The sequence below is a fragment of the Perissodus microlepis genome, chromosome 17, assembly GCF_051167445.1.
Source record: "Perissodus microlepis isolate ML-2025 ecotype Zambia chromosome 17, ASM5116744v1, whole genome shotgun sequence".
NCBI classification, from domain to species: Eukaryota; Metazoa; Chordata; class Actinopteri; order Cichliformes; family Cichlidae; genus Perissodus; species Perissodus microlepis.
In genome coordinates this window covers 5,988,114-6,015,967 of record NC_140477.1, presented here as the reverse complement: position 1 = coordinate 6,015,967, position 27,854 = coordinate 5,988,114, and the positions used below count along the sequence as shown (strand labels likewise).

At 39.0% G+C, this 27,854-nt stretch overlaps 2 protein-coding genes across 8 annotated transcripts; one reads left to right on the top strand and one right to left on the bottom strand.

Moving 5' to 3' along the window:
- Window positions 1-882: 882 nt before the first annotated feature.
- trim24 (tripartite motif containing 24) lies at window positions 883-15,903 on the bottom strand. Of its 4 annotated transcripts, none has more exons than XM_084909965.1 (19): window positions 15,145-15,903; window positions 13,481-13,599; window positions 13,206-13,353; window positions 12,959-13,091; window positions 12,522-12,638; window positions 11,817-11,931; window positions 11,574-11,720; window positions 11,295-11,409; window positions 8,996-9,135; window positions 8,638-8,874; window positions 8,358-8,480; window positions 8,104-8,251; window positions 7,923-7,980; window positions 7,650-7,776; window positions 5,730-6,022; window positions 5,144-5,255; window positions 3,018-3,092; window positions 2,504-2,665; window positions 883-2,407 (listed from the first exon to the last, which is right to left on the bottom strand). In XM_084909965.1, the coding sequence occupies exons 1-19, from the start codon at window positions 15,416-15,418 to the stop codon at window positions 1,859-1,861; spliced, it is 3,192 nt and encodes a 1,063-aa protein (XP_084766091.1). In that variant the 5' UTR covers window positions 15,419-15,903; the 3' UTR covers window positions 883-1,858. The 4 variants fall into 4 exon arrangements, with proteins under 4 accessions (XP_084766091.1, XP_084766092.1, XP_084766093.1 ...); XM_084909966.1 differs by having other exon boundaries at window positions 7,659-7,776; XM_084909967.1 differs by having other exon boundaries at window positions 8,638-8,853.
- Window positions 15,904-17,985: 2,082 nt separating this feature from the next.
- Window positions 17,986-26,394, top strand: LOC146369109 (aldo-keto reductase family 1 member D1-like). 4 transcript variants are annotated; one of them, XM_084909970.1, is made up of 10 exons: window positions 17,988-18,203; window positions 18,421-18,588; window positions 20,037-20,153; window positions 20,272-20,349; window positions 20,615-20,737; window positions 23,199-23,326; window positions 23,412-23,577; window positions 23,672-23,754; window positions 23,836-23,900; window positions 23,991-26,394. In XM_084909970.1, the coding sequence occupies exons 1-9, from the start codon at window positions 18,111-18,113 to the stop codon at window positions 23,876-23,878; spliced, it is 999 nt and encodes a 332-aa protein (XP_084766096.1). In that variant the 5' UTR covers window positions 17,988-18,110; the 3' UTR covers window positions 23,879-23,900; window positions 23,991-26,394. The 4 variants fall into 4 exon arrangements, with proteins under 4 accessions (XP_084766098.1, XP_084766096.1, XP_084766095.1 ...); XM_084909969.1 differs by having other exon boundaries at window positions 17,989-18,203; window positions 23,836-26,394; XM_084909971.1 differs by having other exon boundaries at window positions 17,990-18,203; window positions 23,217-23,326; window positions 23,836-26,394.
- Window positions 26,395-27,854: the final 1,460 nt, after the last annotated feature.

Below are 27,854 nucleotides of genomic sequence, written 5' to 3'. Positions count from 1 at the left end.
TCCTTTGTATAGACGGTCCAACCGAGTCTTAGTCTGTCCTATATACCAGCCTGTGCTATTTTGTGGAGCAACCTGAAGGACTGAAAGATTAAGCTAATCTGGAAGGGTCAAAAACTTTTCCTAGAATGGCCACTTAATGCTACAGTCGGGAAAATAGTGGTTGAAGATTGCACCATGACCAAAACTATTGACCCAGTGTATAACGAACTTACAATCTGGCTAAGCCTTTGAAATGGTTACTTCGATGACTGTGACCAGATCTGCAACCACTCGTCAGTTGCTACTTTCAGAGCGACTTTGATGTAATAAGATGGGAATAACACAGAGTCAGTCTGCTTTTACTTTGTGATTGATTGGGTCAAGTTTGAAAATTACATACAAAGTTTCTGTTAAAGAGTGGACGATCCTCTTCTTGCTTATAAATTCAGATAAAACTGACCCCACTGTACTCGGCCCTAAAAATCTTAGAAACATGGTGTCTAATCAGATGGACATGGGCAGCAACAACACTCAGGTAGGCTGTGTTTAAATGACAGAATGATTAACGGGGGATCCAAAGTGTGCCAAGAAAATAATAATAATAAAAAATAACACACCATTAAACCACCATCACCAATCTAAACCAGTGATACAACAATTTTCTTAGCATGAAGATGGTGGTTTATAAAAGATTCGATTACAATCTACAACACGCGCATTTCAGAGTTGCACCCAGCATGGTCTTCTGCTGCTGCAGCCCATATGTCCCTTTTGTAGATTTAGAGATGCTCTTCTCCATACACTGCAGTAGACAAATGGCTAGTAGGTACATAGCTCCAAAACATGAACTCTAAAATCACAACCAACAGATTATCACAGAGGGACGCAAGCACAAGCCAGATGTTCATGTAGCCCTGTTTATTACAAATACTGTAAATTCAGGTATTTTTATGCTCAGCATTGTTAAGTTATTTACAGTATGCTTGATTAGTAATAAAGTAACAATATAGGAGAGAATATTAATGCTAATGATGTTGTGTCAGTTTTTGAGCCAGTCTCATCTTGTAGAGCACAATTTGTAAAACATGACAATGACGACAGATTCTGACGTCTCTGAATTATCTGAAGTGAGCCCACTAAAATCTGAAGCATTTTTTTCTCAATACCAACAACAGAATGCTGCTCTGTGGAAAGTGGAAACACAAGAGATGGTTTGACTGCAATCAATGTGGGACTTCCTTCTGTACAGAAACTACAGTACTTATTTGTTGCATACGTAGCATTAATACCATACTAAAACAAAGCTATTGCATTTTAACATTATTTGATCATGAAGGTAAAAGCCTAATGTTAGCATTAACACATTCTACATGCATTACCAATTTAAACTTTTATTTTTGGCTGCTTTCAAAATACATCATTATTTTGTACAGGTGACGAGCAACGTGACGACTGATAACCTGTACATATTGAACAAAGAATGTCATTTATGTGCTTTTCAGTGGCATCATCACTGAATATAATCTTTTACAAGATATCAAATGTCCATTCAGAGAAGAACACAGAGCTTTTTAGATCTTTGCTGTGGATCTAAAGCATAACTGCTACTAAAGCCCATTTAGTACAGCAGTTCTTTTCCTATTAAAAGCCCAACTATAAATAATAGCTGAGCAATCTCTATAAACTATGCTAATCTGCACCATTACCATCAAATAAAACATAAATAAAAATACAATCGTAAAAACAACATTCATCCTACAAAACACAAACAAACAAAGGCATGATTGCAGCAAATGTAGGTCCCCACTGGGGCCACTTCTGTGGAAGACTGGACTCATCCATTATCAACAGTTCCTCTTCCTATCTGCTGTACATCCATCTATCGCTTCTCCTTGGCTGTGTCCACAGAAGCAGACGTCTCCTGTGGAGCTTCAGGTGGCTCTGTTGTTGTGTCCGTAGTAATCCGAGGTTTCACCTCTTTTGTGGAGCTGGAAGCTACTCCGTCTTTTGTGTCGCTCTGAGTTGCTGGAGAGCTTTCCGCCTGTTTTACAGCAGCAACATTTTCCTGCTTTACTTCGTCTGCAGGAGGTGCGCCTCCCTCTGTGGCAGCTATCGCTTTGCCCGTCATCTTCTCGCTCGTTTCAGCGTCCGACTTTTCCTTTGCTGCTGGTGTTGTTCTGTCTTCTAGAGGAGCTGTGTCTTCCTCTACTGGGGGGATCCCCTTTTCTGCAGGGCTTTGTGGCTTATCTTTAACGTCAGCCGCACCGTCCTCCATCATCTCCTCTTCCTCGTCTATCTCGTCCTCTAAAGGGGGGATCATCTGTTCTTCCCTCCCACCGGGGAAGACCCTGTCTGGGTAGATGAGCTTCAGCTGCTCCTCGAAATAGTCCTCCAGGTACAAACCCGCACTGCCGACCTCTGAGGTTGGCTGGTAAAAAACAAAATTTCAGTTAAAGGAAATATCAATTAAATAAAGCATGACTGGCATTTACAAAATAAAAAAAAATACAAAAATCAGACCAACCTTGTAATACTTAGCACAGTTGAAAAATATGAGCCTGACATCTGCAACAAAGCCCTCAGGACTGACATAACTTTCACCGTCTTTTGCCTTTGACTCCAGCTTCCTCTTTACTATTGACAAATCCATCGGGGTCTTTATAAGTTCTTTGTACCGTCTCGTCTCCTACGTTTAGAAGAAGAACAATAAAAGTTGAGCACCTAATCCAAGTGTTGTGTGAAACTCTCTCAAAAGTTATGAATCACTTTCATATGAGAAGATAGTTACAACAGAATTTATATAAAGTTACTGAGAGTGGAATGAGTAAAATTAAAAAGTACACGAGAAAAAAGTAACACATCAGCAAAAGTGAGAATAAAAACCCACTTATTATAGTAAATAAAAATAAAAAAGATTTTTTTGCCTCGTTTTACTTGAAATAATAGCACAGTAAAATAACATATCTAAAATAAAATAACATAAATAACCTATCAGAATGCTCTACAGAAGTTTTGACTGAACATTGAATGCATCTTACTGAAGGAGAAGCCGGCTGCTGGAAGTCGGTGCTGAAGTCGTTGCAGAAAAGACGAAGGAGCAGCCTCTCACATTTCTAGATTTAAAAAAATGTAAATCTTAGAATTTAATTGAAAAGTACAAAGACAACACATCAAATATTGATTAAAGAAAAATTCTGCATCACATCACAGTTTAAATAAGCTTTGGCATGTTTGTCACTTAGGCTACGTTCACACTGCAGGTCTTAATGCCCAATTCCAATTTTTTGATCAAATCCGATTTTTTTGTCTGCTCGTTCACACTACAAATAAAATGCGACAGCAAACGCGCTCTAGTGTGAACCCTCAAAGCGGCCCGCATGCGCAAAAGAAGACGTCACACACAACGCGCTCTGTTTAGACTCAGAGCAAACAATATTGTTTGACTGATGGCCTTAATATAAAGACTTCAGACTTTACGTTTCCCAATTTTTGCTTTAAGTTATTTTGTTATTTATATAATAATGTAAATAACCTAATAATTATACTTATTGCTGTTTTAGAGAGGAGCGGTGCTTCAAAGGATAGTTGCAGATTTCTGTCAAAATCTGCAGATTATACAGTACAAATAAAATGTTCACGCTTCTCCAACGTTGTCTTCCAAACAGTTTCACTGACATCTACACGGGATGGCCAGGAAGCGTTCGCGATGTCTTCTCGGGCGCTTCTCCGGCGCTGATAATTGGCGTCTGTCTTGTGTTAGTGACGTAAAAGACGGATTTAATGCGACATGACCGTTCAAACAGCAGTCGCTTTCTAAAACATCGGATATGTAACGGATTCAGTAGCACATACGAAAGTGACCCAGATCGGATTTGAAAATATCGGATTTGTGCCGTTCACACTGTCATACCATGATCGGATATGGGTCGCATAGGGTCAAAAAAATCGGATTTGATGCGCTAACGCCTGCAGTGTGAACGTAGCCTTAGTTGCATTGCTTCTTCTTTAACACTCTGTATGTTCCATATTCCTGCTGTAAAGTCTTTCTTCACATTTTTATTTGGATTTTATTGTCTTTCTGATGTAGATGTTCTATATCGTTTACTATTCTTCATATATTCTTTGTATTTCTACCTTTTATTTTATGTTCACACTTTGGTCAGTGCTAGATGTTTTTTAAAGTGTTTTATGAATAAAGTAGGCAATGTTGACAGTGATACCCATTTAGGTTGACTGTGTTTGGAGATGTTTGCCTGATAAAGTTGTTCAGCTTTCACGTCTGTGATTTTAACCTGAGCCATTAGCACTAATATACCACAATACCATTGCAGATATTAGCTGCTGCACCAACAGTGCACTGGCCTGTCCCCTCTCCTCTTTAGAATGCAGTTTCATTGATTTTAAATGATAGAGACCAGAGAGATCTTACATAACTTTGGGTTCAGAAGCAACATTGTTGCTGTCCCTATGAACAGCAACAATGTCGCTTCAGGGACATGAGAACATTATGAAATGCTGTTCTGAAGTCATTTAACCATTTTCCCCCCACAGAGCAGGAAATCTATCCCCAATGAGACTTAACAGGCTCAGACTTTTTTGATGCTCTTTTTAAATCCAACCTGACCTGCTGCTGTTAAATAACCAAATTATAGTTGTAAGACAGCGGTCCCCAACCCCCGGGTCACGGACTGGTACCGGTCCGTGCGTCGTTCGGTACCGGGCCGCAAGAATTTAGGCTCGGGTGTGAAATTTATGGTTTTCAGGGTTTTAATCGTTATTTTTTTAAATAATTTTTATCATTAACTCAATTTCCCTGGGTCTTTTCCTGTGTGTTATGAATTCATCTTCTGTTTTTTTGGTACCGGTACTGGTTTTATTTCATTTTATTTATCCGCGACACCTTAAAGGCCGGTCCGTGAAAATATTGTCAGACATAAACCAGTCCATGGTGCAAAAAAGGTTGGGGACCGCTGTTGTAAGACATGTTTTTCATGGCAAGTCAGACCTTTCGTTTTTCCAGTATGTACTAAAAAGAAAAGAAACTATGATACAATGCACTAGAAACTCAAACTAAAATCTTTTCAGTTGTAAAACAGAGGGTGCAGGCTGAAGGACTGAAACTAATTCGTGGACATAAATGTAAATGGCAGCTTGATTAGCATACCCTTCTGTCAACAGGTAGAAACTTTTCAGAGATGGGGGCATCCTTGCTGTCACAGTCGTACTCCATCTCGGGAGAGACAAGGTCTCGGCAGAATGAACAGAACCACTCGCCGCTGAGGAAAGATGTACGGTGAAGAAAAGCAGTTAGGAAACGCCCAATGATTGGACACCTGTTGCTGAATAAGATTAACATTTTATCTGCATAGAGCAGCCTGCACAGACTAAGAATAATAACCATGCGCTCAACAGAGATTTTAGACGTCATCAATGCCAAACAGAGAAGGGATTTAAGACCAATTTCTACAATTATTCTATAAAGATAAAAAGGTGGAAGGTACAGAATTTTTTTTTTTATTTCAGAATGTTTAAAAAAAAAAAAAAGTATTTTATTATGATGTTGATGGTCCAATATGCTTTATATACAACAACTATTACAGGCAATAACCATTTCAACTACACAATGTTCAGACCAGCTGAAATAGTCTAACAGAGGTTTTAGGGATGAAATGCACTCCTCCTCATGCACCCTGTCCACCTCTTGTTTATTCATGTGTGTCTATGCATGATCCCAAAAAGGCGTCTCTCACCTGGGGGATTCATTCAGAGTGGGAATGTGACAGGCCAGATGAAAAACTTTGGGACACTTGTCGCAGCAGAGCAGTTCTCCTCCGTTCTGACAGACAGCGCACCAGTCCTCATTAGGATCTTCTTCTGGCTCAGCTCTCTTTTCAGACTCTGGCTGCGATTGGGGCTGAGGACGCCTGTCTTTGGAGTCTAATCCAGGGGGTGGTGCTGGTGGGGAGCCCTTCTGCAGCTGCCGGGGCTTAGACTGTGCTCCAGTGCTGCTATCTGGCAGGCTAGAGCCGACGCTGGACTGCACCTGTAGGTGTGAGAGAGTGAAAAAGGAGCAATGATTTTGAGGCTGAACTAATGTAAAATAGCGGCGGAAGCCAGTGGTATCCCTCAGCCTCCTAGCAGATGCAATAATCCTATGTCGCCTTTTTCTCAAGTTCTGGCATTCACAAACTTGGATGCTCACAATACCCCATCAGTCTTTTACAGATAAGGGTTAAAAATGAAAACATTTTAAATTTGATGCAAGCAACATGCTGCCAAAATCACCACTACTACTGTACTAATACTACATCCCAGCTCCTTTGTGTTTGGGAAGTGAGACCACCAGCTGTGTTTTTGAGAGCAGTAATGTTTTCTCATAGTTATTTGATAAATGCTCAATAAGTTCAGGCCATTTTTGCCAAAGATTTTCCAATGGATGATAGGTCTGGACTGCTGATAGGCCAGTTTAACGCCTCCAACGTTTACTTTGGAGCCATGCTGTTGTAATATGAGCAGAATGCGTTTTAGGATTGTCTTGCTAAAATTAGGAAGTCCTAAAAAAATAAAAACCACATTGGTGCATTCACATGTCTGAGCATTATGCTTCTCTGTACTGTCACACATTTTGGAATTTGAACTTTTCTCCAATGGTGAGCTGAATGCTTTCTCTATTCAGGACAGAAGACTTCTGGAAATGAATTTCAATTCTTGATCTTTTAAAACATGACAAGTTTCCAAGCAGGGATGTGTGCATAAACTGGTAGCTTAAACGCTGCTGCTGTATATCAGTTTTGTCAGAATAAGCTGGCATCAAGGAGATCGAGGTTACTGCTCAGTTGAGTTGAGTGTTGCACATACCAAAGTAACAAGTTATTGTAATCACTTTACATTTTCAGTAATGCAATAATGTACTAGATTCAGTAATTATGCAAAATTTACAATTATTTTCTTACTGGCATTGCAAAAGGTTCTCCAGTTATCTGCACTCTAGGCAAATACAAAGCTTTTTCCTTCCTGCCCATTTGCGCTAAAGTCAGATGAAGTGCAACGGTCTGCAGCGGATATATAGGCATTACTTTTATTTTTAGTGTATGAAAGGTGAAATGCAAGCTGCATGCAGAACAGATACAACTGTTTAATACTGCTAACAAAACTCAGTCTCTACAAGCAGCTCCACAAATGGCATGCTAACACAAAGCTATGTTAAATCTGAGTATATGCTGAACCCAGCCCGGCAGCCAGAGCCTGAACTTCAAAAGGTAAAAGCAGTGATGAGCAGTTAGGCTTGAGTTATTATAGCCTGACTGCTATATTATTTACTTATATTTTCATTGCATGCAAGACTTAACCTTTGCATTGTCTGGATGCCAACAATAGTTTTCAGTGAGTTGTCAATCAGATGCAGTGATTTTCACTACAGATTTGCCTGTTTGTATACTGTATAACTATACACTGTATTTATAATACTGTGTAGTCACAAGCATTCGGTGTTGATTCTCAGCTTTGTCTCTTATCCACAGACGGTTTATATTTCAAAAAGAATAACCACCTTTTTTGAAAATGGGCCGGTAATATGTCAAAGATCAATTTTTAATAAGTTTTAGGAATGATACATTTGGATCAAAATGGCAAATCTGTAAATATCCTAAGTTTATAAATGCCACTCTTACGAAACGGACTTCGTCGTCGTCCTCAGGTTCGTCCTTTATGACAATAACAGGACCCGGAGAGGTTCTCCTTCGTCGCTTTAATGCAGGAGCTGATGGTGTCTCGGCAGTCTGCTTCCAAGAAGTCGTCCTTCAATACAGATTCCCACAGAGCAGTGTTTGATTTTTTTTTAAAGAAAAAAAAAGTCTGCTATACATTTCACAGTTAATCCATGATCACAATAATAAACTACAGGATTAAGTAGCACTGTGACAGATGCTCTGCTCACTTCTTACCCTGTGCTTCTGTCTGAAGATGATGGTTTTGCCATGGGGGAATTCTGCCTCCCTCGACCTTTAAAAGGAGGCAATTTTTTTTATTTATTTGAAAATCAATCCCAAAATGGAGCTTTTAACTCAACTTCAGACCTTAAAAGCCATTTTTTGTAAATGAAAAGATCAATGAACAGATAATGACCTGCCATGTGATTAAGCATGGTTGTTTTGTCAGCAGTTGCTGAAGCTAGAATAGGAGGGAAATTGGGTTTGGGTACAGAGACAGTGATGGAGGGGACCGATCCACCAGGTTCACTCCTCTTGAGGAAAGATGACTCTGGTAGGCATCTCTAAAGGAAACAACGCCAAACAAAGTTCAGTTATCAGCAAATGCTTTCACTTTCTGGACTCATGTTGTGTCAGACCGAAAATCTTTATGATAACGGTCCTACAAACCTGGTGCAGTGACATCTGTGTAGCTGCTCCAGACGTGAGAGGCTGTGGAAAGCGGGAAACACCCTGTGACCCATCTGTAGGTTTAGGGGGGAAGCTGGAGGTATGGATCAGATCTCTCAAAGACTATATGTAGAAAAGACAAGTTCAAAGAACACTTAAAAGACTTAAAGATTAAAAAAAGAAAGAAAAAAGGCATCAATTTGTCCCACTGTTTCATTTAGTAAAGGAAAAACAAACACTGATGTACTTAAATTTAACAAAACCTCACAACCTGACGTACCTGAGCAGCTGGGAAGCTCATGTTGTTAAGCAGAGATGATGTGGGGCTTCGAGGGTTGGGGTGGGAACTTCCATACCTGCGTCCTTGCTGTACCATGTTGGGGACACCTTGAGAGGGAGAGGAACCTCCATGGATAGGTCTGGTTGGTGGTGGGGGGCCAGGTAGCCTGACATTTTGGTGCCAGGACCACGGGTTAGGAGGGGGCCCCCTGGGGTGCTGTTGGGAAAGCTTGTCAACCTTGATCAAAGGAGTAGTCGGCAAGATTAAAAGGCTACAGTATGTAGAAAAGTCCAGTAAGAATATCTATGACTACATTTCATTCTTAGGTAGCCAAGGACAGCTTGAAAGATCCCTTTACCTGCATCTGGAGCTGAGCGAGTGTGCTCTGTCGCTGCTGAGTTGAAAGTGAAAGAGCTCCAGTGGGTGCTTCTGCTCTGGGACCTGTCTGGTGGTTGGTGATCGGTGGCCTACTGGGGCCTCTTTCTACTACCAGGGAACCTGCCCCAAAAAAGACAAACTACTACATTAACCGAAGACGCAGAACTATTGTTTTTTTTAATTTATTTTTATTTTATTTTATTTCATGCAGTTTATGCCACCATCCCCAAAATATGGAACCTAAATAACCCAAAGAAGTCCATGAATGTTAATCAGTAGGATACAAAATGACTCAATATGACAACAGTCTGAACATCAGACTAATGTCACCATTTCTCAGATTGGATGATGGCGTGACTGAGGCAGCTCTTATGTGCTGATGGTCAGATAAACTGAAAAGTTGTGGTTTAAAAAATATTTAATCAGTCAAAGACATGTGAGAAAGTGGGTGTGGGAGTTACAGTAGTGGTCAGAAATTTACATATGGTTATCATGACCCATCGAGGCTTAGGACTGTCATAAACTGGAAACTGCTGGAATATAAGCATCACTGTCCACAGTGAAATGACTTTAACATTGCCATGGACTGAGAGGGTGATGACCAAGAAAGAAACCTCTCCTCCAAAATCGACACCTTCAGGCTCAACTGAAACTTGCAGCTGTCCATGTGGACAACTTGGACGCTTTCTGGGGAGACGTTTATGGTCAGACGAGGCAAAGTTTTATCTAATTGGCCTCAAAAACAAGGCGTATGTTTGGACTAGTAAAGATAAGGCTTTCACAGCAAAGAACACTGCAGCACTTGTCAAGCATGGTGGTTGCAGCATGATGCTCTGGGACTGTTTTGCTGTCAGTGTTACTGGTTTATTGTACAGATTGGTTAGAATACCAAAGGAGTTGGACTTTCCTACAAATTCATCAACTTCAACTCTGATCATCAGCTAAACGGCTGAAATAGCTGGGTGCTCCAACAGGACAATCATCCCAAACAAGCCATTCCAAATCTGAAATGGATAAAGCAGGCTAGCCTTAAGCTTCCCAAAGCCTCAACTATACTGAAAATTTGTGTACTATGCCTAAAGGCCGGGCCCTGTGCCATGAAATGAACCAATTTAAACGACATATAACAATTTTGCCAAAAACAGTTGTCAAATATCCAGCCAGAATTACGCCAGAAACTTGTTCAAGCTTCTGGTTGAGGTGCAACTTCTTAAGGGACATTTAACCAAATGTTAGTGGGGGGTGTTTATATGTATTTAAGTCTGTATCTATGCCCAGTGTAGTTCAGAGAAAATCCAGAATAAATTCAAACTTGTGCGCCCAATTCTTTTTTCCCTAAATCGTTAAAGATGGATGCTGTACGAATCATTGCATCCTGCAAAAAGAACAGTTCAAAGAAATCATCAAAACCAAAAATTACCAGTACATTCATGCCCATAGTGAGTCTATGTAAACTTCTGACCACAACTGATGTAGGTTCATGCATGTGCATCAGCAAGATAACAAATGACTCAATACAACAATGTTAATCTTGTGCAACATTTACACAACCTAAAAATTCTCCAGTTTTGAGTGTGGGGTTTGCAGGTCATTACATTTGTGTTTTTGTCCTTATATGCTTAAGCTGTGCAGAGACTTTTATAAAATATATTTACAGCCACATCTCCACATTTATTTTTTAACCAGTTGTCTTGATGTATGCTCAATCATCCAGGTAAGTAAATCCTAAAAGGTTGAATCTGTACACTAGTTGCTCTGTTGTTGTCAGGCAGCTGACAGTAATTAAATACGACATACTATAACTGACTATCTTAATGTCTTTGGCACGTTATCTGGTTTTTAAAGAAAGGGAGCAAACGATTTTCAAGAATTAGGACCATTCATTCATGATCATCATCATCAAATATGAAAATAAATGTGAGATGAAGGTTCTATGATTACCATAGCTGTAAATGCATAAAATTTATAACAATCACTTTCAGCACTGATAAGCATAATTGAATTTGAACTTTTAAAAACATACAAAAAAAAAGCATCAGTAAATTTGTTGAATAAATAACACTAATGAGCAAAGGTACACATAAAATTTGGAGTTATTTCTGTTATCAAATGCTTGACCATAGAACAACCTAGTCATAACCTTTCTACTGTAGGGTCTTTGCCTCATGTTATAAAGTGTGGAGATCGGGCACTATAAAAATGGATTTGAATTTTTAGGGCCCACATGATACCATCAGTATACATTGCCTCTTATACATGTGAGCAGCTGACAGCCTTACCGAGGTCTACATTTGTAGCCCAGAAACCGGAGCGACACTGGAATCGAACTGAGCTCTGAGGGACGATGGAGGGACTGCAGTGTGCTCTCATCAGATAATGGATCTGGTAAAGGATCTAGGAAGAGGAGAAAAAGACAGGGACGTTTTAAGGTCACTGAGATTACCAAGTTTTGCAGATAATATTACATATTAGAAAAATTACAAAAACAAGTAATAGCTACAATGTACTTTATAGTGTACAGTAATCCACATTGCTGCTTGATGCTAAAAGTTACACACCAGTCTCTTGCAGTAGAGCAGAGCTGTCCCGCTGTGGCTAGCTGTGGCCCATTTGGTGAAGCTAATGACGTGGTCTAGGTGCCTGCCTAGAGAGTTGACTTCTTCCTGCTGCTTTTTCAAACCCAACTCGTGGTCCTTAGTTAAAGCCTGGGGGGAAATGTGTAAGTTTATTTTAAAAAAATAAAATAAAAATTAAAAGAAACCCAAACATCACTACACCTAAAGAAATCAGGTCACACGTACCTCAAGCTGGTTAACCAGAATCTTTCCCTTCCTGTTGATCTCCATTATCAAGTTACAGATGGACTTCTTTATTTCATTAGTTACAGCTTTCCGATTTTCCTCAACTTGCTGCAGTCTGTGAAGTGAAATTCATATAATGCTCACATTAATCTGGATTTTATTTCAGTCTAATTTTTAAGGGACTTTATTATGCTTTTTCTTTTCCACATGTTAATTTTAAATGATCAGGTCATCGTGTATGCCAGAATTCCCTGTAGCCATAAGCTCCAGATTTAAACAGTGTTTTCTACTCTTGACTCTACGCAGGTGGATGTTGTTAATATGGCCATCTCAAGCACACAGAGCTGGCTGTGAGCACAGCGGCCCCACCCAACTGCTGTTTACAAAGCGCAGCCAATCAAAGGAAGGATGGTTTAAAGGGGAACTGCTAATTTTAGAAAGCAGATCAACTGAGAGTCCGCATTGAGGCCCAGGAAAAGTTAAATAAAGATGACTTGAAACAGCAAGTCATGTAAAGCTACTGGAGTGGAATCCAAGAATATAAATCAAGTGGAAATCCCTTTTAATTTAATTAAAACCAAAATCCTAAATTCATACAGCTCAATTTTCCACTTCAATATTTTTTTATGGCAAAAACGCTTTATATCTGCAGTGGAGCTAAAACAGGTTCTCTGATCAAGCTCCAGCTGTGCAGGGTAAATTTACCCGCCGTTGATGCAGCTGGATACTTCCTCGATGGCTTTTCTTTTCTCTTGCAGCTGCTGCGTCATGGTCTCGAGACACTGCCTGTGGTTTCTGTATGCATCCTCTAAAAACTGGTAGCTAAACACAAAGATGGTTAAGCATGAATAATCAGGTACAAATAAAAACTCTTATTTTTTGAGTCCATCATGTGAATTCATGTATTGCCATTATTCCTGGCCAGAGTCAACAGCACCATGACATAACCAATATAATTTTATTTTTGACAGCAACGTGGCACCTCATCAAACCAGACACCTGTTATCAAACATCACAACATGGAAAAATTGTGTGTTTAAAAGCTGTGGCAGGCTTACCCACAATGCACTTAATTGTGCTGCAACACCATTGTCTTAAACAGCTATAAACCTACTGTGAATAGAGAAATACATTCTCCATACTTGTGATCCTTGTGCTTAAGGAGCTGACAGTCTCGGCAGGTAAGTCGGTCACAAGTCTCACAAAACAGCTTCAGCGGTTCCTGCTTGTGGATGTCACAAAAGACGGGTCTCTGTGTGGATAGGCTGACAGCATCTGGTATATAAACAAGGAGGGAAGCGTAACGTCACGGATCAGGAATGTCACAGAGAAGAATCACCGTGTTAATAATTACAGGAAAAACAGGTATCTTTCCTGGAAAGAAAATACCTGGAGACATCTCCTCCTTCTGGCGTATGGTGTGGTCCCTGGTAAACTTAACCCTCTGGTGTGCCTCAATGCACGTGACACACAGAAACTCCACGCACTCCACACAGTAACCTGTTGCCTCTGTGTTGTCATCACAGCTCATGCACACCTTTAAAGACAAAAAACCAATGGAAGGGTAAAAATAAAATCAGTTGTGTAGTTACAGGAATGTGGTATCACAATAAAATCAAAGCTCAGGGAAAGGAACAGCTCAGGTTATAAGCTCAACGACTAACCTGCGTGGTTTTCTCCACAGTGCTGCTTGGCACCTCGGCAGAATCCTTTACAAAGAAATTGTCCAGCACATCCATCTCCCAGCACTCTTGTCTGCATACTGGACATCGAATGCCCACCACTGGAGTGAACACAGACATTACTAAAGATATTAGCTCAAAAAACACCATACGAAACACGGCCGCTTAAAACAAAGCTCATCCCTCAGACTGCTCTAAACACTCCATTTCAGACAGTCTGGTTCTACTCTTGATTTTCTACCTTTATTTACAGGATAATGCAGAACTGCATGAGATCTATATGACGTCTAAATAATACTGTAATGAAGACTCTTTTAAATCAACTGATTGTAAAGGTCGTATGATCAGCGCTAATTAAGCCTGTTTCAAAAACAGAAAGAACAGTTTGAAACTGCTCCAGAGAAATTGAGATGACACAGTGGACTTCTAAGGAGTCAGAAATAAATCAAGCATAGCTAAAACAAATTTTTCTGCTCAGGAACGTAAGCAAATAGCTGTGATTTGGCATCTAAATAAAATAATAATAATGCCTGTTTTTGTAAAACAGTCAATTTGAAAATTCATCCATAACAAGAAAAATTATATTTCAGCAATAACAATATAATTTTGAGTAAAGAGCGTACGCATTCTGGTGGATTAACCATTACAGAAAGATAAAAAAATGATTTTGGTAATTATCACTACTGTTAATTTACGGCAGCTGTGGCATAAACTTTACATTGGGTGGTGGGCTAATAAATTAGTTAAGCACTATATATATATATATATATATATATATATATATATATATATTAAAAAAATTTAATAGTAATGATTGCATTTTTATCTTTTAAGGCTTGCAGAAAGAGCCATTTCAAATATAGGGGGCTGAAATTTAAAAATCAGATATGTTAAAACATATGAGGTGTATTTATACCATGAAGTTTATTGTGATACTTAAAAAAAAAAAAAAACAATTTCAATTAGACTTTTCTAAATAGACTTTGTCTCTAGTAGTAACATTTCCAAAACTTGTGATAATGTTCTTCCCTACTTTCCTAAAATGAATTTTAAAAATATTCATATTTTTCTATCACTTGTTTATTGTGTTTATTTATTTTTTGGAGTATCACGATAAACTTGGAACTTTTTTGTTGCAATTTTCAAACTCTCGTATCTTTAAGACATATTAAAGTGTGCAGCATAATGCTGGAGATTATCTATCAATCTGTAGTAGCTGTTATCCATTTCAGTGTATGTGCGCATGTTTGGGGGAGCAGGGACAGTTCTCAGTCCTAGAGATGACAGCAGGACCAACCAACCTTTTAACATCATTGGCCAGAGTCTAGAGGCTGGAGTGGAGAGACAGCAGGAGTTGAGTCAATAACTCCTGCCGTGAGTCAATAAGGGACAAAAGATCACAGAAAACTGCTCTCCTTTATGGACATGGACTGTTCCACTCCATACTAATGCCCGATTTAGACTAGACCCCTTTTAACTCCATGCAGTAACCTTCCACCTAACCCACTGTGCGCCTCCCGATAAATCTAACATTACATGACTACACAGTAATTTGGGGGAATTGATGTGGAATAGCCCACACATAATCAAAACGTCATGGTTTGCTTATCACAGACAAACTTTATCTGTGAGCCAATTTTCCTCACATGACTTGCTGTTGTCAACTTGGCCCTGGGTGTCGCGTCTTGGTTCGGCACTCATGAAGGGGGCAGGTAGGCACCTCTTGCAGAAGGAGTGGAGACACGGCAGGAGTTTGGGCTCCCTGTTGTGAAAGCTCAACTTGCAGACAGGACACGTATCCATGAGCCCGAATGTGGCTTGCTGTTTCAGTCTCTCTTCTTCCGCTGGTAAACTTTCTGCCTCGTTTTCCACGATGATGACAATGTCGTCGTTTTCAGCAGTTTCGGCACTTTCGTCCATTGTCTCAGTCGCTACAGCTACCCGAGCTTTTCAGTCAGTTAATCAACACACTTAGCGTTACAGTCGAAAACAAAGAACAGCTTTTTATTCCTCTGACTTAAAGAAGATAAATATTAAATGATTACTGCATTAAAACCAAGGTTCATTCATGCTTCACGCAGTATTGCTTAACTGTACAGCAGCTTTAGTTAACTAAAGTGCATTTCTGTCCTTTAGGGAAGCTACGTTAGCATCGTAGCCTAGTTTTACTGTGCATATGCTAAACGCGTAAAAAAGACACTCCATGGTCTGTGGCGGGTCTTATCAAAACAACAGAAAGATAACCGCACACAGTAAATTATTGATTTAAGCAAGGCTACACATTCTGTGTTCTAAAGCTCACATATTAGCAGGGATTGTCGACTGTCTGTGTATTCGCAGCTAAAAACACATACCATGTAATACCCACACGGCACCGCGTTATTTTAACGCGTTTACGGTGTCCCGGTGAGGACAAACTACAAATGGAACGACTTGATATTTTAACGAGATATTATGTGGCTTATATTAACCCTCTACTGCATAGCTTTGCCCTGAGGCAACAAACCACATTTTCATGCCTTACACTGGCCCTTCAAACAAACAAAATATATATATATATATATTTTACATTTTTTCTCAAATAATGCTACCAGGCACCTATCTTTCCAATAAAATGATGAGTTGAAGGTGGTGTGACTTTTTTTGGGGGGGGCGGGGAAGACCCCTTTCTACAAGCTGCACTCCATGAGAGACATCTCCATTAGGAGGCAAGATAAAGATCACTATTTTACATGTTTATAGTGAAATAAATGTATATAAAAATACTTGTATGTGCATGAATATGTTAAGAAACATATTTGATTGTTTGTTCTACTTTTTTAAATTTATTTATACAGTAAAACTGTTAATTTTCATTCGTTGCCTCAAGGCAACACTGTGCAGTTAGCCTAATTTTTTTCAGGCAATATAATGCATTAGCATATGTGTGTAGAGATGTGTTTGTGTGCATTTATATGATCATAGTCAATGTGTTTTACTTTACAATCTACTCATAATTACAGGACATGGACGTAAAAACCTTTTATGGAAGGAAACCAAGGGAATGTGCACTTTCTGTCCTCAGAAAGTGAGGACAGTGAGCTATCATAGAGTGACAGTGAAGTAGAGGAGTGGGTCCCTGAATCAGGTTTGACGGACACTTAGGAGCTCAGGGGTCAGCTGGTAAAGTAACTGTGTCTGTGTGTGTGTTAGTGTGTGTGTGTGTGTGGTCGTGTATTACTTATTGTTGTGGGGACACAAATTTGTTTACACACTCACATTGTGAGGTCTCGCCTACTTTATGGGGACAAATTGCAAGGTAAATCATTCAATTTTATGGTGAAGGCTGAGAGTCAGGGTCAGGGTAAGGTTAGGTTTCGGATAAGGTCAGGGTTAGGATTAGGTTCAGGCAGGGACTTGTGATGGGTAGGGTCAGGATAAGTTTCCAGGAAATGAATGTAAGTTAATGTAATGTCCCCAAAAGAGATGGAAACACAACGTGTGTGCGTGCATGTGCGTGGGGTTAGGGTCAAATGTTGGATGTATTTTGGTGTTTCATTGTTCTGTGAAATGTTTACATTGTTTATTTGTTGCTTATTTATTTGTTCATCCTTGTTGTACTTATAAAACTTATTATAGAATAACTTGGTGTTTGACTACCCTTGTCGCACAGTGTTGCCTTGAAGCAACAAACCAATATCTGTTTGGGGGGGGGCAGGGTGTCAAATTTTATGATTGATATATTATTAGGGACCCTAAAGCTCCCCCAAAATAGGGAGAAATATTTTTTTCCCCAAAAATTAAAAAGTCATGCAGTAGAGGGCTAACATGGCAAGTTACATTTAAAGGTAATCTATTACTGTTATTATTGTTTTTATTGAAAAAAAAAAACATTAGTATAAGTATTAGTATAAATTAATATAATTTCCAGGTCAATCATAAATCAAAGACTTTTTTGTACAGTTATCATTATAGTATTGTATAGTTAGTAATTAGTACCCTTTTATCCCTAAATTTAGCATATTATTTGTTGTAAATCCTAGTTTTATATCTCTTGGAGATATATCTTTTATATACTTATATAAATGCACCATAGGGGGCTTGGGGTGAAACAGCATTTCGGTACACTGTAAACTGTGTATACTCATGTATTGACAATAAAGCTCTTGAATCTTGAAAGACTTTTCAATACTAGGCAGATGGGATGTACCACTATGAGGGTGGAGTGGAATAGTCCCATTGATAATACCCTTTAATTTCCCTCTCACCTTTTGGCTTTCAACACCGTGTCACCTGAAGAACTGGGGGTAGATAAATTCAGCGTAATCCCATTGTCACTGCCAGCTTTCACCAGTATCTGAAAGCTTAATCCAACATATAATATAGCATATAGTATAGCATTTTAGTCTCATTCATGATGATCAGATAGCGTGTTCACTTCCGTTTGTAATTGTTTGTCTTGGTGTCCGGTTGTTCATGTTTTCATGAGCAACAGTTGAGGCACTTTGCATTTGGGAGGAGTTTCTGGCTGAGTAGAGAGCAGAGGAGCCAGCCTCTTAGACAGTATTCAAAAGTTCGAGTGAGTGCACAGTGTCAGGCATCAAGATCTTTGTAACAAACATTTTTGTTAAACATGGAATTGACAGCAGAAAGTCACTCCATTCCCCTATCTGATGGAAACAGCATACCCTTGATAGGACTGGGAACTTATGCAAATCCCCGCGAGGTAAGATTCATGATTTAATTGTATATTGTATATCGTTGTGCATGTGTCATGAAGCAAAAACTAAATGAATAAATAAAAAATAGTGGTAGGATTTTTTGTTTGTTTGTTTTTCGCTGTGACTTTTGAGTGCTTATTATATTATGGTTGTTGTTATTTTATTTTATACTATATATTACTTCCAGTACTTCTTCTTTTTTTTTCTTTTTTTTTTTGACAGACTCCTAAAGGAACTACATATGAATCTGTCAAAATTGCGATCGAGACGGGCTACAGACATATTGACGGAGCATTGATCTATTACAATGAACATGAAGTGGGGCAAGCAATAAGGGACAAAATAGCAGATGGAACTGTGAAAAGAGAGGACATCTTCTATTGTGGAAAGGTTTACAAAGCATACTTGTTCGTGTGAGCCTCTCCTGTGCACCTTGACCGTTGAACTTTTTTTTTCTTTCTGTTTTTCTGTACACACATTCTGTACTTAAGTAGAAGTACATCTATTACTGTTCAAAACTACTCCAGTAAAAGATGAAGTACTGATTCAACTTCTTTACTCAAGTAAAAGTAAAAAAGTACAGGCTGTTTAGTAGCTGTTTGGAGGACATTTCTATTTCTGTGCAAAGCTAACTGAAACTTGGGCTATGTTAACACAATGATAAAATAATATTAGTAGATGGGAATACAAACTTCAGCCTAAGTTTTTTCCAATCTAAGTATACTCAGCTTGAATCTGAAGAAAAAGAAGTAAAATAAAAAATATATATCAGTCAATAGATCTAAGAATCATCAGCTAAAATTCATATGAATCTCTGCTACACTTGATGTAGAACTCATGCAAACTCATGAAACCACAGTCACTGTGCACCGGTCACACACTCTTCTTTACTTTAAACCCATCACAGTACACCAAACTAATCTACAGAGTATTTTCATGTAGTCTTTAAATAGCCTCAGTTTGATTTGCATGTATCATAATATGCAAAAACACAATGTCGGCTCACAGTGACAAAAATCCGTTAAAGCAAATCCGTTAAGGCAAAAGTAACGAGCCTGTTTTACTACTGAAGTGCAGTATAGAAAATTGTATAAAATTGTAACAAATATTTGTGCTTTGTTACTTCCCACCTCAAGAGTTCAGTGATGCATGAAGATCATCAAGACTTTTAGAACTCGAACAACAAGTTCCATTTATAACAAATCCACAAAATCCTTATGTAGGTTATTCAGGGTGAAGCAGGTTGTTTTTCTTCTAATTCATTTAAACAAATCCAGCACTATGACAGCATGCACAGGTTTTGGTTGCACCATTCCTAGCATGCATGTTTCTAGATGAGCTTTAACATCTATATCGAGAATGCATGAAAAATGCGTTTAGCAGGATTTCTCTGGGTGTAATTGTTGATGCCAACAAAAAATTAAAAGTTTAAAAATGTGTTTTTTCCTGTCAAAAATGGTGGCCAAAGTGACAAAAAAGTACAACTCCTTTAGTTATTTTAAAGTAAATAACTAATAATGCAAATAAGAAAAAAAGCCAATCTGAATATTATACCAATATTATTTCCCTGAACCACAAAAAAATAAGGAAGATAAAGTAAGTACATTTTGATTTGTACAACACCTTTCGAGACAAACATTACAAAGTCCCTCAAGGCAAAAGTTAACCAAAAACGAGTCTAAAATGCTTTTTGCCTGTGAGAAACTTAAAAGGTATGGATAACATACGAATCGATAACATATTAATTTTCATGACTTACCTTTGAATCTTTAAAAAACAAATACTGAGTTCTGTAGCTTTTTTCTACATTTGTTAACTTTTCTTCTTTTCTTTTGAAGTTGTGGAACACATTTCATCCACCCGAGCTAGTACGACCTACTTTAGAGAAAACCCTGACGACATTACAGCTGGATTATGTTGACCTCTATATTATAGAACTGCCCATGGCTTTCAAGGTATGCACACATGTGAAAACTTAATAACAAGTTTTTAATTTTTACATTTGAATTTCATGAGGTTTTACTGCACCAAATGAAATACTATACTATACTGAAACACTATAATTTTCTGAAGCCAGGAGATGAATTTAACCCCAAAGATGAGAGTGGGAAGTGGCTTTATCATGAAACGAACCTCTGTGCCACATGGGAGGTGAGACTTGGTGGCCTGCTTATTCAAGAAAATTTAGTTTCAGTGATTTCCTAACATATGTGAAGACAACATAACTGCTACAGAACAACAGTATTGGGTACACGCGTCCTTTAACTTATAGTTAAATACAAAAAGATATGTGGTAAAAATCAATGACAGCTTCAACAGTGTCTCAGTTTTACTGTTTCTGTGAGCTTTTAAATTGTTTCAAAGTTCAACGTTGACTATATTGTTTTATTATTGTGCTTTCCTATGTCTCTCACAGGCTTTAGAAGCTTGTAAAGACGCTGGCCTTGTAAAATCTCTTGGGGTTTCAAACTTCAACAAGCGACAACTAGAGCTAATCCTTAACAAGCCGGGGCTGAAACACAAACCTGTGTCAAACCAGGTTAGTGGTACATTATTGAGCAAGCAGTTGTCTGGAAATAAGTTACTAAGTACTTGTTTTCAGAATACTAAGGTCAAAAATCTTTGCTCTTTGCAGGAGGGGAGCTGTGCTTTCAATGTTCATCATGTTTTAGTTAGAAAAACAGTCTAATTAATAATTAAGTTCTGTTGCATAGCCATAAGGACATTTTAGAAACCATTGTTCAGTTAGATACATTTAAAGCTTTCTGAATGGAGTTATGCATCTAGAGGTGTCAGGAAGTACTTGTTTACTCTCTCTGTGTGTGCATGTGTTTTTTGTACACCAAGTCCTCAAGTTGTGCAATAGAACATGGCACAGAACTAAATCTTAGATGCTGGAAGTTTGTTATCAAAACAAATATTTTAATGTCATCATGTTGCCCAACACCTAGTCGCAGGCAGAGCTTTAGGATAGATAGCTATCCCACACCTCACATAGACAAAAAGAACCTTTATTGCTGTGCTTTCCTGTGTCTCAAAATGCAAAATCCTAACACCTCTGGCTGAAATGCAGCATGAAAGCTTCCACTGTGTTTTATAGATGAGTGTAAACTCACTGTTGTACCTCTTTTTTGACCTCCTCCATACAAAGACTGCTGACTACAAATTGAACATAAAATTTCACATTTGGATTCATCACTCCATAAGACCTGTAGCCACTGATTTTCATCCCAGTTCTTACAATACAATACAATACAACTTTATTTATATAGCACATTTAAAACCGAAGGTACACCAAAGTGGTTCACAACCCCCGCCCCCCCCCCCCCAAAAAAAGTACAGACAAAATAAGAAATAAAACATTAGAGCATAGTTTAGAAGATAAAATTACTGGGTAATCATAAATACAAGGTGGGGGTATTTATACAGTGGAACATTAGTAGAAGATAAATAACATAAGGGTAAAACTATAGGGGATGTGAACTAACTAACTGAAAACGCTTGGTAAGTTTTTAACTGAGATTTAAATGAATAGATGGAATCAGAGGCGTGAATAGCAGCAGGAAGATTGTTCCAGAGGCTCGGGGCTGCCGGGGCAAAAGCACGGTCACCTCTGGTCTTTAGCCGGGATCTAGGCTGCACTAAGAGTAATTGTCTTGATGATCTTAGGGCTTTCCCAGGGGTATATAGACTAAGGAGTTCAGTGAGGTAGCACGGCGCAGTATTGACACAGTTCTTGTGTAATTTGGCACTATTCAGCCTTTTCTTCTTGCTTCTTTTCCTTAAGAATGGCTTCTTGACAGCCACCCTTCCACAAAGACCATTTATAGTGAGTCTCAACAAACTGTTGATGGGTTAGTTGAAGGATGAGATACAGCACTCAGGTCCCATATCAGATCTTTGGTACAGTTTTTCTGTTTTCTTAAGGACATGGCTTTCAGATGCTGTTCATCTGCTGTAATGTTTTTTTTTCTTCTGCAAGCTTTTTTCTTTCTTTCTTCCACTTGTCCAGTTTCCTCACACCATACTGAGATATGCCAAGTTTCCAGCTAAAAGCTCTTTGCTCATCAAATCGTGTTATTCATGGCAGAGATTTAGATAAAAGACATGGGAAGAAATTTTCTTTTACTACAGGATACTAATAAGTCCCTAAAGAAACTGGTTCTTTCCTAACTTTTCTGTAATGTGTAGACTCAATGAGTCATTCTTTGAATTAGCTGCCTTTTTGTGACACTGATAACACTGATTTCATAGATCAGTGTTAGGTGTTTTAATAATCGTGATAAAAGAGTGAAAAAATAGCTAGTGCCCAAAGTAAAACTTTGTCTTCAGAAAGCCTGGAGAACTATTGCTCAGCACCACTTACAAGAAAGTGTCTTATTAGAAATATAAATACTCGAGACTTGGGAAATGTACAGTACTATATTTACCATAAGATCAGCAGATAAATGTGCAAACCATTCTTCATTTTAAAAAGTAGTGTTTCAAGAGTCAATGCTTTTGTTACTCTATTGTGCAGCGGCAATTTTAAGTCAGAAGAAAGAATCTGAGGCACAACCAGCTGAAGGCTTTAGTTTCAGTCTTTGAATATTTGCGCATACAGCTAATGAACAATACAACAGAAAGACTCAGATTTTAGACATATGCCCAATATGTTTTAACTAAATCACACACACACAGCTGTGTTTTGATAGATATGTGAACATTGTATGGATAGGACATGGATATGTTGCAGAGGTATAGGAACAAAATGCAGGCAATGTATACCGCCCAGAAATGTGGGGAAAACTTCAAATTTATTTAAAAAGTAAGTTTACTGCCTGAAATATCAGTATGAAAGGACTGAACTTTGAATCAATGAAAGCATAACAGAGATAGGAAGTTATTATTTAAGTAACATGAACAATCAAGATGCACTTGGAAGTGTTGGTTCATAACACTCGCAAGGAATAAGCCAAGCTGTCTTCATCAGAAACAAATATATATGTGTGTATGTATAGATATGTGCTCTATTACAGGTTGAATGCCACCCCTATTTCACCCAGCCAAAGTTGCTTGAATACTGCCGGCAGAATGGTATCATCATTGTTGGTTACAGCCCGCTGGGAACATCCAGAGATCCATCTTGGTATGGGTCACACTCATTTTATGAGTAGCTAGTCAAGTTCTCAGCCTCTCTTGATTGATATTAAAATATCACTGTTTCAATAAAGGGTAAACCTAAAATGCCCCCCAATGCTGGAAGATGACCTGCTGGTATCGATTGCCAAAAAGTACAACAAGACCACGGCTCAGGTGTGTTTGCGGTTCAATGTACAGAGAGGCGTGGTGGTCATCCCAAAGAGCTTCAGCCCTGCTCGCATAAAGGAAAACTTTGAGGTTTGTTTATAATTTTAGGTGTGTAGGTAGCAAAAAGTGCATTCTGAAAACCAGACGCATGGAATATAATCAGACTTATTTGCCAACTTTCCAGATATTCGATTTCTCTCTCTCTGACGCTGATATGAAGGCAGTTGAAGGGTTGAACAAAAACATCCGCTTTGTGGAGCTTCTCATGTGAGTATAGTGCAGCTTGTGTCAAGTTTTGCTCCTTGAACAAACGGCTCCAATTAATATTTCTCTTTTCTGGCTCAACAGGTGGTCTGACCATCCAGAGTATCCATTTCATGATGACTTCTAGACGCCACAAACAGCAACACATTGTTCGAGAGTGATTAAATTTGGCATCTTTACTTTGCTAAAAATAATATTTAATTGCTATTAGCTAATTTAAATTTTTTTTTAATTTACAGCACAATATAATACACTTCCTCAGGTAAAGGGTTTCACTGCTGAGCCGTGCTGTGGGAAGAATAATGAAGGTCTGCTCTCACAGATGTCTTTAGTTTTGTAAAAGTCTTACAGATAAGTTTTGAGTGACAAAACAAACAAACTTGGGATAGTAAATGTTTGCAAACTACAGAATAAAGATAAGGTGTGGCTAAATCAAAACAAGACTGTTAACTAAGTATAGAAAGCTTAAACTCTGGACAGATGGTGTTCTCATCCTGCCAACACTTTCATTGCTCAGACCAAATCTGAATTGCTCAACCTGAATAACAGCTTTTAAAACTGAATTTGAATTAAATTTAGCTCTTGAATGCTTTCAGTTTCACTTTTCACCATTCAGTTTTAGTTCTTAAATTCAGTTTTTGGGGTCATACATCCGGGTCCTTCGAGAAAACTGCACAATAATCCAGCACAAAGTTTGCCATTTCAGTGGTAGTCATATCATACCATATCACTTCAAACAGAGGTGATCCAGTAATACTGCACTAATGAATTATACCAGGGGTGTTGAACTCCAGGCCTCAAGGGCCGGTGTCCTGCAGGTTTCAGATATCACCCTGGGTCAACACACCTGAATCAAATGATTAGTTTCTTTACCAGGCTTATGGAGAACTTCAAGATATCTTGAGGGGGTAATTTAACCATTTAAATCAGCTGTGTTGGATCAAGGGCACATCTAAAACCTGCAGGACACCAGCTCTCGAGGTCTGGAGTTCAACACCTGTGAATTAGACTGTTCGCTTTAGCTAAAGTTATTAAGTTAGCTAAGGAGTCAGGATGCTATATAAGACAGAAATAAGCCAAAATTACAATGGTTTGGACACTCTTTTGTACGTTTCCCTACTGTAGCGGTCTCTCAAAGCATACAGGACTTTCAGGGGGTACAAGATGATAACTGGAATTCTAATGGGAACAGTCGATCATGTTTGTCAAAGCTCAAACAAAGGCAAACTAAGCTAAATTAGCGTTTTTAGCTAACAGCTATAATAAGCATAACAGGTACTGTTAAGCTCTTATTTGTTTACATGATACTTTTTCTTATACAGGTAATACATTTATTACCAACCTGAGAGTTTAGCCACCATGACTGATATGAATGAATGACTGCTGAACACTTAATCTGTGCCCCACTCCAGCTCAAGATGCTGTAGGTTTGCTCAGTAACACTCTGGTCCGCAGGTAGTTTATGATACACCGTCTGGTACCCCTGGACATATCATCAGTGACGTAACCTGGGTCATAGGAGGATGTAACTCCCTCCAAGTTGAAAAACAGACACAAGGCATTCTTGATTTTTACTGGCATTTATTGCACACAGGTGCCACCAACGATGCTGTGAGAACTGTACAAATATAAAATAATCAATTTCCACAATAAATTGTTTTCATAGAGAATAAACAATAAAGCACATTATTAAACAACATAAAAACACTCACAATTTGACCTTTACAAAATGTTAACATATTACACGTGACTACCATAAACTCGACAGTTCTGTCACAAACAAACATCTTATTTTTCTACTACGACATAAAATACAAATTGCATACCTCATTGGCTGCATTAACTTGCAGGGGTTAATGAAAACGCATCTTGCAGTGTGCACTCCTTCCCACAGGTGGAAAACAGACTGAACATTGGTTCCATCCTGGAACCATTTTGTAAAACCGTTAAATGTGTATTTTTAAAACAATGTATACATTAAATCTGATATATTAAAATAATGTTACGTTCCCCTGAGGGGTCTAGGCGGTGAGAGGGAAGTAACACGAAGTGTCCGGGTCAGAAAAAGGAGACAAGAAGGCATGAGGGTTAAATTAAAGAGTTTTATTAAAGTAGCTCAACTAAAAGAGACGGACAAGCCGCTATCACCATTTAAGAAAACAAACAAAACTCAGGCGTTGGTCAATAAAGTAAAACGTAAGCCAAAAAGAAAGAGAGCAGCTCACTAGCTGCATACCACAATAACACAGCTCACTAACTGTAACCACTCACACGGCACCCTGGCCCAGAACTCACCTTTCCCTGGGCTTAAATCTCTTTAATTACTGACGAGAGTCAGCTGCACAAAAGGGAAAGGTGGCACCTCAGGCAGAAGAGGTTGTGGGACACGCCCACACAGGCACCTTCAGGAGGAGGCCCTGCTAGGGCCGTAACAAGTATTTTTAACTTATTTATTATAACTTAAACAATAAAATTATCTTAATCTGCATAACTGCTGCTGATGGCAGTCACAGAGGTTTTCGGGCCTTTCAACAATCAGACCCCCTTTCCCAGGTGACCCAGGTAGGGTTGATCAAGCCCCAGCTATTTGAATTGTTACTATTATTATTATTATTACTGGGGGCTCTGAAATTTAGGGGGGTGGGGAACAACGCATAGGTACGGAGCCCCGCAGGGGACATGGGAGAAAAAAAAAATTAAGACGGACTTTTGCGAGATCTCGCAAAACTAACTCGGGATCTCGCAAAAGTTTTGCGAGAGCTCGCAAAACAAACTCGGGATCTCGCAAAACTTTTGCGAGCTCTCGCAAAACAAACTCGGGATCTCGCAAAACAAACTCGGGATCTCGCAAAACTTTTGCGAGCTCTCGCAAAACTTTTGCGAGATCTCGCAAGGGCCGATCTCGCAAAAGTTTTAGCTGCATTCTTCCCGTTAGCTCGAAGCTAACAGGAGGTCGAGACCTACTACAGCCGGGAGGAACACCGCTTTCCCGGCACATCGTGCCTCGACCTCCCGGTCGGCTTCGAGCCGGCATCTGAAGAATGCGGCTAAAACTTTTGCGAGATCTCGCAAAAGTTTTGCGAGATCCCGAGTTTGTTTTGCGAGATCCCGAGTTTGTTTTGCGAGAGCTCGCAAAAGTTTTGCGAGATCCCGAGTTTGTTTTGCGAGATCTCGCAAAACTTTAGCGAGATCCCGGGTTAGTTTTGCGAGATCTCGCAAAAGTCCGTCTTAATTTTTTTTTTCTCCCATGTCCCCTGCGGGGCTCCATAGTTTTGCGAGAGTTTGTTTTGCGAGAGCTCGCAAAAGTTTTGCGATATCCCGAGTTTGTTTTGCGAGAGCTCGCAAAAGTTTTGCGAGATCCCGAGTTAGTTTTGCGAGATCTCACAAAAGTCCGTCTTAATTTTTTTTTCTCCCATGTCCCCTCCGGGGCTCTGTACATAGGTCAAAAGAGAATGGACTGTATAGAGACCGATTGCGTCCAGAGGCGAAGCGGCGGTACTTGCAGAAAATAGCATGCATTGGAAATGTGGACCCGTATGAAATACGGACGTGGAGTAGAAACCCTGAAGACCAACCGCTATTGACGTAGCCTGATATATTTTCGTACCTTGTCTGTGGAGTCAGCACGTACAAGTCGTCATTCAAACAAAGGTAAGTCAGCTTGAGTACTGCGAGTGAAATGCGTTTGATTTCCCTCCGAACATTCAGATTAGTGCAGCATAACTTCATTCATCAGGGGGAAATTAGAGTGAGAACATGTGGAGGCTCTGTTAGAGGGATAACCTAGTGAGTTCAGTGCATTGTCCTGAAGAATTTAGTTATTCTTTATGGTTAAATAAATTGCAATGATTTATTCATATTTATTATAAATAATTCTAATTATACATCTTGCTTCCATGTTTGTATCCTGTGTCACTAAAAATACATTTTATTTTAGTTTTATACATTGATTAATGACCTGCAGAATCTCCTTATCATATTAAGTGATTCATAATTGTCACTTTATGCTTTCTCCATCTCAAAAGTGATTACATCCTTGCATTACATACTTTAGGTTCATTTTCTGCAGGCAGGTTTCTGAGATAGAACAGGCAGATTTAGAA